This window comes from Xenopus laevis, chromosome 7L, assembly GCF_017654675.1.
Source record: "Xenopus laevis strain J_2021 chromosome 7L, Xenopus_laevis_v10.1, whole genome shotgun sequence".
NCBI lineage: Eukaryota > Metazoa > Chordata > Amphibia > Anura > Pipidae > Xenopus > Xenopus laevis.
The window spans coordinates 113930291-113943980 of record NC_054383.1 but is presented as its reverse complement, the minus strand read 5'-3'; the positions used below and the strand labels follow the sequence as shown (position 1 = coordinate 113943980).

The window sequence follows — 13690 nt, the reverse complement described above, 5'->3', positions numbered from 1 at the left end:
GGACTGAATAGAAAGTTGAGTAATTAAAAGTAGCAATAACAATACATCACAGAGCATGGAATTAATGGCCCCTGTTTGAAAGATGGATTAAGAAAACTATAAAAAATAAACAACGAAGATCAATTGAAAAGTTTTTTAGGATTAGCCACTCTAAAACGTACTAAAAGCTAATTTAAAAGTGAAACACCCTTTAATGGAAAAAGTCAGAAAATCTTTTTGGGCATTTTCCTTCAGGACTGAATGGCTAGCTAGATTTCCTGTTTATTTATTCCAGTGTTTTACCAACGATCTAGACTGCTGTTAGGAAAGTTCAGGCTTACCAAATTATTTCGCAGTGGGCCCAGACCCTAGTGAGTCACAGCCCAACTATTCCCAGAAACCCTGTTTTATTTCAGCCATAGGCCCATGTAAAGCCTATAACATTTGCCCTCCATTTTGCAAAAACAGTCCCTGAATGTTAGGTTCTCTGGTGAGACCTAGTAGGCCCAGTCCAACACTGGGAAAGTTCTACCTGCAGAAATCAGCAGCAGGTATCTAAGGTGGCACTTTAAGATGAAGTTGAGAGCATTTGCATGTACTTTCTTGTAAACATCACCAAATGACGATGAAAAGAGAGAGAAGCTCACCAGCTGGTTCTGATAGCACATCACATGCCTGTTCAGTATACATTCTACAGTCACTTACATTCTACAGTCACACCATCTGCGAGCCTCACTTTAAATGAGATATAGGAAAATGTAGGGAGTTGTGCATGTGGGTGTTTGAGTGACATATGAGTCACATTGTTGCATTGCCTTCTTCCCCTTTCTGCTCTAAAACTTGAGATTATTATTGCAGAATAAAAGCTTTTATTATTGCTTGCATTTGATTCTAGTGAATGAAAATCAAAGCCATTTTCCAACATAAGCCATTTCTTTGAGACACAGATCTAAACTGAATTTTTAAACTTTTTTGACCATGACATGTCTTGCCCTGTTATGGACCGATGTTCTGTTACACCCTGACCCCTGTGACCCTGCCCCTTGCTCCATATCTGCTGACGCTTATAGACTTAATGATAAATGAATACTCACATTTTAATATCTAAGAAATCCAAGGCCATTTAGGCCCCTCCCTGATCCACCTATCCATGCCTCTTTATACCCGAACCCTCTCCCAAACCTTTCCATTTTTTTATAGACCCTGCCCCTTTGGGCCTGTTTTTTTCTCCTGCATCAGACAACATAGATACACTACAGCAAAACACTTATAAAGCTTGGGACCTGGGGTTTTCCAGGTAAGGGGTCTTTTTGTAATGGGATCTTAATGACTTAAAGGGGACCCGTTACCCAAAAAAAATATTTCAAATCCTATTTTATCACATTAGTCAAGCAAAATTAACTTTAATTACAATGTAAAAATTATTTGAAATTTGTTTCCTTCATTCTGGGATGTCCTAGTTATAGCAAGTAGGTAGGAGCCATTTTGTGGACACTGTTATTAAGACAAGCCTTCTATCATCTCAAAATCTTGTTTGTGCACCAGAATGGAGGACCTGATGTCCATCCCCATGGCCTGGCTACACAATTAAATGGTTAAGAGAATGGGGGGGAATGTGGGGAAAAGTAACTGCCTGCCAAAGGCATAGAGGAGGGACTAAGTGACACCAAACGTGCCAGGCCTTGGATCTTAATTTGTGCAAAATAAAATATAAGCTTTTTTAGTCTTTTACCATCTGACTCCGGCTTTACTATCTTGTGGGTCCAGGCCTGTGCCAACCTCTTTTGAAGTTCCATAGAGGAGGGGCAGGCAATATTTGATTGACAGCTGAGATTTATAAATGAGTTTACAACAGCTATGAATGGTTTGATAAAAAAATTAATTTGGATTTCATGTTTAATTTGAAAAGGACTTGAATAATACAGTTTTTTATGTCTGGGTGGCAGGTCCACTTAAGGTCTACGAAAAAAATATCTAAGAATTAATTAAACCCAATAGGATTATTTTACTTCCAATAAAAATTAATTATATCGTAGTTGGGATCAAGTAGAAGGTATTGTTTAATTAGTACACAGAAAAAAAATTTTTTAGTTCTTTAATTAAAAATGGAGTCTATGGGAGATGGTCATCATGTAATTCGGAGCTTTCTGGATAACAGATGTCCGGAAAACAGATCCCATACCTGTATTTCCCAAATATGCATTGAATACTAAGTTGTTTATAAACAGGGAAACTGGTAACATGAAGGTGTTGGTGGGTAACAGTCCCTTAGTTCACAACAAGGATACAGATACAGAAAATTAAAACTTGGTCACCACAGTCCCTCTGCTAAAGTTCATGACTTTGTTTTGTTTGTGTGTTCTGAGTCCTGGAAATTCCTGGCATTAATCAATTCAGCAACTGTCTGTTTATCATTCCCTTCAGTCAGAAGAGAGCACAGGGCAAAGGTTCTCCAGTGCAAGGTCCATTTATCTGGATAATCTGCCCTGCTGTACTGACAGGAAAGACCATGTATCCTGAGAGGAAAGGATGGCTATGTGCTCACCAGGCCATTCAAAGACACCTTCCTCACATATTTTGTTGCTTTTACTATCGCAGTTGCCATTTTTCCATTATAAGACACCTAAGGCCCAGAATTAAGATGGCAGAATTGTACCATTCTTATAGTTGTGCCACCTCACCTCAGAGTAGCTCTTCTTCCCCTTCACCCTGGTGCAACAATTATTCTTCTGGGTGTCTGTTTGCTAGAGCAGGTAGGGTGCTAAGATTTCATATATCACCAAAAGATAAATAATTTCAAGACCACAAGAATAATAAAATATCAAATACACTCAGAATACCGCTACCTACATACATCTAACCAATAATGAATCCTGCTCCTTTAAATGCCATGCCCGGGCTCCCAGGATGCTATGGTTTACTAATTACGGCCTGTTGCTCTGCTGCGTGAAAGACTCTCGCTTCAGTTGCCATGGCAACAATGGTTTAAAGAAATTCTTCAGTGAGATTTCTTTTTATATTGAACAGGGTGTGACTTATATGTAATAGGGATATTGCTTAGCTCCTGTATCCAAGCCTGGCTTGTTATGTCATATAAATTTACTGCTGTAACTCAATTTTGTATTTGAAAAATGTAGTTAAAATATATTACTGTCCCTGCCCCATACAGGACGGGACAGTACAGGCATACATTCTAACATAATGAGGCTCACAACACTAGGCAAATTTGCCCATGGGCAGTAACCCATGTTAAAGGGCCTGGAGTGTCTAATGGTTTCTGATGGTGGTACTTTCAGCTTTATTCTGTCATTTTATACCACATGGGCTGAAGTGAGACAGTCATGGGCTGCTGTGTTGTAGCCACATCCCAACTCATCCCCTAAATGTGATCATACCACCACAACATCATTGACTCTGTCCCTGATGTCATCTTTTCCACTCCCTGGCCAGACCTTCAATGACCCTAATGACCTTAACCAGGCTTCAGTAGGTCCTCAAGTCTATCCGATAGTTAATCGAAATATTCGGGTTTTTTCCCCCACTTTAAATACAGGGCCGGGTGCAAAGTGCAAAAAACAGGAAAAAAAATTCCATGTGGTTTCACACAGAGTACTGCGTCACTGCTGTATTTATGAGGGGCCTATGACAGGCAGTAAGGAATGGCTGTCTAGCAACTGCCAATTCTGCAGTCTTTATCGCTTATTGCATTGGACTTGTTCCATCAAAATAACAACTGGCCAGATATAAATATGTATCATACCAAATGAGTTTGAGCCAATGCACCAAGTATTAGGTACCTGGGTAGTTCAGCTTGTCATGGTGTTGAACCTGTATGCATTTAGTGGCTTAACATGGATAATAGAGACTGTTGTTTATCCTCCCTCTCTGTATGTAAAACCCATAGTAATATATAGGGCATAAGTCCTAAGTCCATGGCAAACTACTCATGTCAACATTTGCTTATACCAAAGAGTTTATAAATTCCCCTCAACATTTTGACACACCCCCTAATTACCAAGTGCACCTGCCACTTATTTTGGGCTCTCTGCCAAAAGCCAGTTAAGTTTTAGAAACTTTGTATCTTTTCTTTAATTACTGAAATGTTTTATTGGTTTTATAAACATAAAAAAAGTATACTTACATAACCATGTAATAGTAGTAAAGAAAAACAAAGAAAAACAAAAGAAAAAGGGAGAAAAGAAAATTGTAGCTGCTGGGTTCCTTTCTTTAATATTGTTCCTTTTATTATTGGACCTTTTTGATCTAGAGATATCAATGATAGAAAGCTCATACATGGAAACTTTGTATCTTTGTATCTTTTTATGGCTGTTCAGTGCAGGAGATCATAGAGAAAGTCGGAACATTTCAGTAACAATCCGGGACTGCAGGTTGAGCTGTCAAAATCAGAACTGTCCCGCGAAAAACAGGGACAGTTGGGAGGTATGGTTTATGCATAAACTGCATAAAGGGTCATTGCTAACAGAACGATAATCTGACAGTTTGTTCAGTAAACTGTGATGTCATGTATATCCAACTAAGATAATTTATCCTTATTGGAGGCAAATCAATCCTATTGGGTTTGAGTAATGTTTAAGTGATTTTTTAGTAGCGAAAGTATTAAGATCCAAATTACGGGAAGAACTCTTATCCAGAAAAAAAACCAGGTGCCGAGCATTCTGGATAACAGGTCGCATACCTGTATCAACCTTCATATATTTAGTTTTCTGTCCTATTAATAACAATGGAATCAACCTTCTGCCTCATGTTTTTATATGGTCATGGAACTCCTCTGTAATTTATAATATTGTTATATTTTACAAGACAGGGTACTTTATTCACTATAAACATTAATACACCATGAATATATTGTAGATTATATCCTTTTAATACACAAAAACTATGAGTATCTTGTAAATTATATCCTTATAAACAGTGAGTTCTGATGTTATCAGTTATAAACAGTGAGTTCTGATGTCATTTCTATCACATGACTCACTGAAATGTGTGTATTATAATAAATAAAGTATCCAATTTGTAAAATATGAGGATATTAGAAGTTATGGAGTTCCATGACCTGTATAAAAACACTCGGCCTTCGGCCTCGTGTTTTTATATGGTCATGGAACTTTTCGGTAACTTATAATATCCTTATATTTTACAAAAGAGGGTACTTTATTCACTATATAAACGGTAAGTAGTGATGTCATTTCTGTGACATGACTCAAAGAAACTTGTGTAATATAATACATAAAGTACCCCCTTTTGCATAATATGAGGATATTACAAGTCACTTCGGCCTTTGGCATTGTGTTTCTATATGTCATGGAACTCCTTGGTAACTTTTAATATCCTTATATTTTACAAGAGGGAGTAGTTTATTCACTATATTACTTTTGTTTGATACTTAGACTCCCCTTACCACCATGTAAGTACTGTATGTGTTTGTGGCAGAGAGGAAAGCAACTCCTTCATAGATGTAAAGTTAAAGGAATATATTTTATTGGATTTGTCTATTCTCCACCTGTGTATGTATATTCTAGGACTAAGAATTCATTCATTCTACCAGGCCTGCAAGTGCTATTTGTCCAAGGGAAATAAGGCAGGGGTGCCAGTCCTTAGGAACATTTTCCATAATAAAGTTAGAGAAAAAATAAGGAAAATATTAGTGGAAGTATAGTAGGACTTTTCCAAACTGATTAAAATGATGCCATTTGTGGTGAATGCTTATTACAAGAGAAACAGCTGATAGCAACCGCACCTGTCCTGGTTTTCCTTGGGCTGACGTCCTTTTTGCCCATGAGATAGAGAGTCCCTGGGCTAATGGCACACAGAGAAAAATGTCAAAAATTGCAGTGAAACACTATCACTTTCTTCCAGTTTCCCCCTGTTGATCTAATTTTCAAGAATTGAGTAAAATTTGCTGACACTGGCATTTCCACACTACAGAACCATTGGAACATCAGATGTACTTTTTATTCCATTCACATGGACTTCAACAGGCAGGAGGAACTTTTCAGGGGATTTGATAATACAAAGACAAAAAATGTAGGCGAGCGCCAAAAACTGCCCATTAGGCAAGACAGATATAATCTATAAATAAATATATATATTGACCATTTGGTGTTACTTTTTTATTTTTACAAATGGTTCAAGAACCCATGACTTGAAATGTGAGTTTGGATATTTTAGTGGTGCCAACACTTCATTATTGACAATATTAAATACACGCACTTACATGGGTTTTTCTTTTCTCTTCTGAAAACTAATGAGACAACAGAGACACAGCGGCTCTCCAGGAATTGCAAGGCTTAAGCAGAAGCTTAGAGAAATAATAATCAGACTGACAGGGCTAAAAGACTGATGCAATACAGATACTGTTACCATGGCAACACATGCAGCAGCATCTTAGCGCCCGAAGGAAAGGACAAAAACAAAGAGCTATAAATACTTCCAGCACATGCCATAACAGATAAAAAAGGACTTTATACCAAATGAGGAAGGATATAGGCCATGGATAGGATAAGTCCTAGGGATGATGATGACACAGAAACCAACAGAATTTAAAATGATAGCTTTTCAGAACGGGGATGAGAAGAGGAGAGTGGCTACTCCAAATGGAAGCAGAATTAAGAACATTGGGCCCCCAATAAAATAATTTAAGACCCTGTATTTTTACATGCTTATATTACTCTGTCAAGCATTACTACTACATCTAGATTAATCAGTTGGTAACATGTGCCAGTTAAAAATAGAAATTACAATGACCTAAAAGGGGTTTATACTTCATGTTAATGCAATATTCAACATAAAGCATTCCACATAAAACATTTTTACTTATGAAATCTCTTTTCCTATGGCTTTTGGAGGCAGTTGTAAATATAGAGGATTTGGTCCTTCCCTAGGTATTGATCCCAGGAAATAGGTGCTTACTATTCTTCCATCTGCACTGGGTGACTTTCCTCCACTTCCTCCACTACTTTATGGTTAGAAACTGACTGTGGCACTGTTGTAACAAAATTCATTCATAATAGTACATGTATCCCTTAATATCTTGGAATGAAAAAAAATAAATAATGATTGCAAAAGTTCTTAGAATAGCACTCGCATTGATTCTCTTTATTTCTGGTCTGGAGATCTCTGAGACAGCACACAGACCATCAGGGCCACCATTAGAAATCACAGGGCCCCGTACAACACCATTTTCGGAGCCCCCTAGGCCCCACCTATCTTTGCGCCCAAGCCCAGACCCCACCCACTCCACATCACAGTTAAAAGACCACACAGACATCCGCGCTAAAAAAGTAAACCCCCCCACACACACAAGTTATACAAAGCTATTGATGGTCAGGGCCCCCTTATAAGTTAAAAAAAAACATTGGCACCAGGGCCGCCCATAAAAGTTTTTTTAAAAACCATTGGCGCCAGGGCCCCCATTACAAGTTTAAAAAATTGAGGCCCCAAATTTTTTTTAAAAAATAAAAACATTGGTGCCAGGGCCCCCCTTAAAAGTTAAAAAAAAAATTGGGGCCCCAAAAACATTTTTTTAAAAAAAAAAACATTGGCACCAGGGGCCCCCTTACAAGTTAAAAAAAAATTGGGGCCCCAAAAACATTTTTTTAAAAAAAAAAAAAAACATTGGTGGCAGGGGCCTATAGAATATTAAAATAATACATTGGTGGCCAGGGGATTAAAAAAAAAACCACACACACAAATTGGTATTCAGTAGAATTGAACTCGTGGTTTCAGGACTTCAATTTCGCCTCCTTTCGCGACTTTAGGTCTTTTCGCTGCTTCAGGACTTCAACTTTGGTTTTCGTGACTTCGGGTCTTTTCGGCACTTCGAGCCTTCGGCTTTGGCTATTTTCGTGACTTTGGGTCTTTTCGCCGCTTCGGGGTTCGGCTGTTCGGCACTTCCGCATTTTCGGCTATTTGGCTGGCCGCAGATCTTCGGCGCTGGCAAGGGGGGCCCGGCTCTTTCTAAACTGCAGCACTGCCGGGCCCCCCTTCATGCCCGGGACACTTGTCCCCCTGTCGTCCCCCCTGATGGCGGCCCTGCAGACCATCATAAAATGGGGGCTCAAGGGAGAATGGGTGGCACACCGCTTCCCAGCTTTACCCTGTTGCACGGTTAAAGGTTACCATAGTTTCAAAACGAACCAGCAACACCGGGTTATTCTAAAAAGTGAAAAGATATATTTAGTATTTTGGCCTTGAGAAAGGCCCCAGTAGGGACCGAAACGTTACGTTGGCTATACATGCTTTACTAAATATATCTTTTCCCTTTTAAGAATAACCCGGTGTTGCTGATTCTTTTTGAAACTATATATATATTTATTCTAATTTGGTAAGATTCTTTAATATGCACTTAATATGATGATCTGTTGCTTACGTTTTTATTTTGGGGTATAGTTTCACTTTAATCTAAGTAACTGTGTATGATTATGTTTATTGCAATTTTTGTCCCCCCTGGCTGTACTCTAAGAGGCATATTTATTATCATGTGTAAAAAATGGCGAGATAATACACCACACATCAGCAGGCTTTGCGGTGTAAAAAACGTCATAAATATGCATTTGCTGGAAGCAATGTAAATTACTGGTGGCAAATCTGGCATTCACATGGCATAAAATTACACACACTTCTTCACAGTTTTTTGCAACACTTTTTGGCCAAATTACGTTTTACACAGCATAATACATATGCCCCTAAATGTATAATTATAAAGGTATGGGACATGTTATCGAAAATGCTCTGGACCTGGGGTTTTCTGGATAATGGATATTTCGGTAATTTAGATCTTCATACCTTAAATCTACTAAAAAATCATTTAAAGGAAAACTATACCCCTCAAACAATGTAGGTCTCTATTAAAAGATACTGAGTAAAACAGCTCATGTGTAAAACGTTGCTTCATATAAATGTACCATTATCATAATAATATACTTTTTTAGTAGTATGTGTCATTGGGTAATCATAAATAGAAAATTGCCATTTTAAAAAATAAGGGCCGCCCCCTGAGATCGTATGATTCACTGTTCACACATACAAACCACATGTTAGGTCACATGAGCCAATTAACAGACAGAGTTCTGCCTTTTGCTTCCTCAGTTCTTTCTGTTACAGTTAGTGTTGTAGTATTTCTGGTCAGGTGATCTCTGAGGCAGCACAGATAGAGTCACGAAATGGTGGTTCAAGGCAAGAGATGTAAAAGGGCAATATTTATGTAAATATATATTCCAGTTTGGTAAGATTCTTTAATATGTCATTCAATTTGATATAAACTATCTGTTGCTTAAGTATTCATTTTGGGGGGTATAGTTTTCCTTTAAGCATTAAATAAATCCAATAGGCTGGTTTTGCTTCCAATAAAGAAAAGATTAATTATAGCTTAGCTTGCATCAAATACAAACTATTGTTTTATTATAACAGAGAAAAAGGAAATCATTTTTAAAAAAATTGGATTATTTGATTATTATGGAGTCTAAGCTCCCACTTCAGTTTCCAGTGCTGTACAGTTTGTGAAGGACCAGCTACCCTAGCATTACAATTACTAAGAATGAGCTGTGTTTTAGTTAAAAGTAGGGATGCACCGAATCCATTTTTTGGATTCGGCTGAACCCTCGAAACCTTTGTGAAAGATTCAGCCGAATAGGGAACCGAATCCGAAACCTAATTTGCATATGCAAATTAGGAGTGGGAAGGGGAAAACATTTTTTACTTCCTTGTTTTGTGACAAAAAGTCACGCAATTTCCCTACTGTCCCTAATTTGCATATGCAAATTCGGATTCGGTTCGGCCGGGCAGAAAGATTCGGCCGAATCCGAATCCTGCTGAAAAAGGCAGAATCCTGGGCGAATCCCGAACCGAATCCTGGATTCGGTGCATCCCTAGTTAAAAGGTGTCTAGTGACATGATTTTTTTAGTAGACGTAAGGTATGAAGATCCAAATTACTGAAAAATGCCATGTACGGAAAACCCCAGGTCCCGAGCATTCTCAGGGTACCCCACCTGAGGAAGGTTCTTGTATTTGAACCGAAACGTCGAATAAACTTTTTACCACTTTTTTGCATCAAATAAGCCCTGTGTTGTGCGGTTCATTGAGATTGGTTTGTATGCATGAAATTTAACCAGCACCCAGGCAGCTGTTCATTATGAATGGTGTGCTCCAGTCCAGGATTTATTTTATATATATATATATATATATATATATATATATATATATATATATATATATATATATATATATATATATATATATACATACATACATATACATATATATATATATATATACATACATACATATACATATACATATATATATATATATATATATATATATATATATATATATATATATATATATATATATATATATATTATTTGTGTGGGTACAAGATACAACAATACAAAAAAACATATATTTACTTTACCCAGGACAAAAGTTCTAGAGCACTATGGACCTCTAAATTGTACCCCTTACATGGGTGACTACGTGCCTCCCCCCACCCTACACTCATGAATATATCACTGCAGAATGTAGGCATGTCTGTAGTTATGGGTAACATTTTATAAAAGTGCAGAGCAGGGCGACAATGTGCAAAACTATTGCAGGTTGCGTCCTGACCTGCACTTTGCAAGTAACACCTATTACAAAAAAGGGACAAAAAAGCTTTGATTTAAAAACAATAATCAGCCATTTCATTAAGGCCCATAGGAGTAATTATTAATTCATATTAGTAAATCCAGTAATCCAGTAATTTAATTATCTCTCTGTTTAAATGTATTTATTAGGTTAGTCTCAGGGTGCAACCCATGGAGGAACATGCAACATGCAAAAGACAGGATTTTTTTATGTTGCCCCATTTTTGATAAATAATTTATGCTTTAGTGCATACTTGCTAAAATGGCAAATTACTCAGATATTGAATACCTTCCAACTGTCCCGTTTTTCGTGGTACAGTCCCCGTTTTGACAGCTCAACCTGCAGTCCAGGGTTTGTTACTGAAATGTCCCGACTTTCTCTTTGATCTCCAGCTCTGAACAGCCATAAAATCCATACAAAGTTTCTAACTAATTGGCTTTTGGCAAAGAGCCCAGAATAGATACTTCTGTAACAGTTTAAGATAAGCAAGTCTTTTGGCAAAACTGATTTGCAGCTTAACGGACAATTCACCTTTATTAGCAAAACTGTCATAATGCATAAAAACCACAGAAATGTGTTCAAACTTTCATAACCTGCCAAACTTTGTAAAATGGACATGGTTATTAGGGGATGTGGCCGCAAAAATGGGCGTGGTCACAACTTTTCAAAATGTTGGGAGGTATAAAGATGCATAACATATTTTAGCATATTAACTTCCTAATGATTAACATATTGGTGTTTTTTTTGTTTTTTTTTTACATACATTGCTCACTGGCTGATATACAATACACTGCCATAAAAATGCAGCGTATTTTTGTCAGGGATATATCATCCCACGATATTTCTTTTTCTCTGTAATAATAAAACAGTAGCTTGGGTTTCATTAATGTTTACATGATTTTCTAGTAGACTTAAGGTATAAAGAGCCAAATTATAGAAAGATCCATTATCCAGAAAAATCCAGGACATGAGCATTCTAGATAAAAGGTCCCATATCTGTAGTAAATATGTCCTATTTTGCCAGTGAGTTCATTTGGCATTCAGGTAACAAAATGCTTGGCAATACCCCACACAAATGGCAGCACTAATCCAGATTGAAATGATACTTGCCTGACCCGAGAGACATCATATAAAAAGGAGGCTGATACTGAGACTATTGTTGCCCACACACCGAACAAGAAAATGTGTATAATTGCCTTGTGTGCCGTTATACTAAGGTTATTATTTAATATAAATATGAATATACTGTCACCCATGGACAGGGGCATTCAGTCATTTCTGTATGTTATAATACTGTATGTGCTGCAAAGTTGCAACTCCTGATATTTTCTAATATATTTATTTCTCTCTTTCAGTTTGCCTCAGTGTTTGGATGGATTCAGCCCATGGAATTGGGGTTCAGCTGATCCCTCAGAATCCGGTGGTTAATCAGTCTGTTACCCTGAGTGTCACTGGAGTCACTGTTACAATACGACAGTTCTCGTGGTATAAAGGTTCAAGTGTAGATACTAATAACCAAATATTCAATGTTATTCCACAAACAAACTCAGTGACACATGGGCGTCAGTATTTCTCTAGGGCCAGTCATTTCCCAAACGGCTCATTGCAGATCTCAGGCCTTGTTCCTACAGACCAGGGGAATTACACAGTGTTGATACAGACTATAGAGACTTCAGCACAACATACAGTTCTCCTGACAGTTTATGGTGAGTATACAGTGTGCTCACGTCATACAGCTTATTTATTAGTGTAAAAGTCTACTGTTCATTTGTGTACAGCATTGGGGTGGATTCAGTTTTACACTTTAGACTTGCCCCTGCCTTTCTATATAAATTCTTGTTTGTAATATAATTTAGGATTGAATTACTAATGCAAGGTACAGTGTAAACCAAACAATTGTTTCCCTCTCAATGTCTGTGAAGGGTTTCATTCAGCCAAATACAGTATCTAATAGAAGTATATCGGACCCATGGCATTAATGGAAGAGTTTATATGGCGAGGATTTCCCTTACCAGTCAGTTGAACTGAAGAAGCTGCTGGGCTGAGTAGTGAAATGTCTTCAGTGATTACTCAGCAAGTCCCGTTGCTCTAGATTTACTTCTACTCGATACTCAATCTAAATTCTGTCCATAAAATGTATTTGCATCCATAATTCCTTCTCATTAACAACTGTGGGTATAAAGGAATTTAATACACAGAACAGTTTGTGTTATTTTAAATTATTTTTATTATGTTGTTTTAAAAAAAACAACATATTATTCTTCGACTTCAGCTCACTCTTCCACCACTTCTTATTCTTAGCTCCCCTCATTTTCTAAACTCTTCTTCTCTTACAGTTTTATGGGTACAACATCCAAACTATCTCACGTCTTCATCCTATAGCGGAGTAGGTTGCCTGTGCATTTATAAGTGATCTTGCCCTCTGTCTTTTTGGGGCACCACTCCAAACACCCCCATTTTTCCATTGACTTTGACGGGGAAGATTTTCAAGACGCTGCCACTCTTACAGTTTTGATGCTACACTCACAGCTAGTGATGGGTGAATTTATTCGGCAGGCACGGATTTTCGGTGAATTTCCATGTTTCACCGCTGATGAAATCCAAAATTTTGGATGCACGTCCGAAAAGTCGTTTGCGTCAAAATCGCCGCACGTCAACACTATTGAGACACCCATTGACTTTAACGACAGCTTCATATTTGATGCGAGAGACTTCGGATACACATCCAGTATTGGACGCAGGAGTCAATTTTAGATTTTCGCGATTTTTTTGCAGATTTTTTCGCCGTTTCACCCACCACTACTCACAGCCAATCGAATTTCACCCTTTGACTTTCAAAGGGGAAATTTAAACTGTTGCCAATGTTAGAGCTTTGAGGCCGCACTCACCAAACTTAAATCACATATTTATGGGGTCAACCGAAAGCAAAAGGCAATATTGGTTGGACACCTTAATGTGGGAGGAGCCAACAACAGCATTAACTTTGAATGGGGAAATTTAAATAGCTGCCACTCTGACAGCTTTAAGGTTACACTCACTAAACTTGAATCACATAGTCACGGAGTC

General features: G+C 37.7%; 1 protein-coding gene across 1 annotated transcript in view; it reads left to right on the top strand.

Moving 5' to 3' along the window:
• Positions 1-13690, top strand: part of ceacam8l.L (carcinoembryonic antigen-related cell adhesion molecule 8-like L homeolog) — a 56597-nt gene that overhangs the window by 13631 nt on the left and 29276 nt on the right. Inside the window, exon 2 of the mRNA XM_018226311.2 lies at positions 11980-12330. Within this exon, the coding sequence (XP_018081800.1) occupies positions 11980-12330 (351 nt within the window). The remainder of the gene's footprint in view (positions 1-11979; positions 12331-13690) is intronic.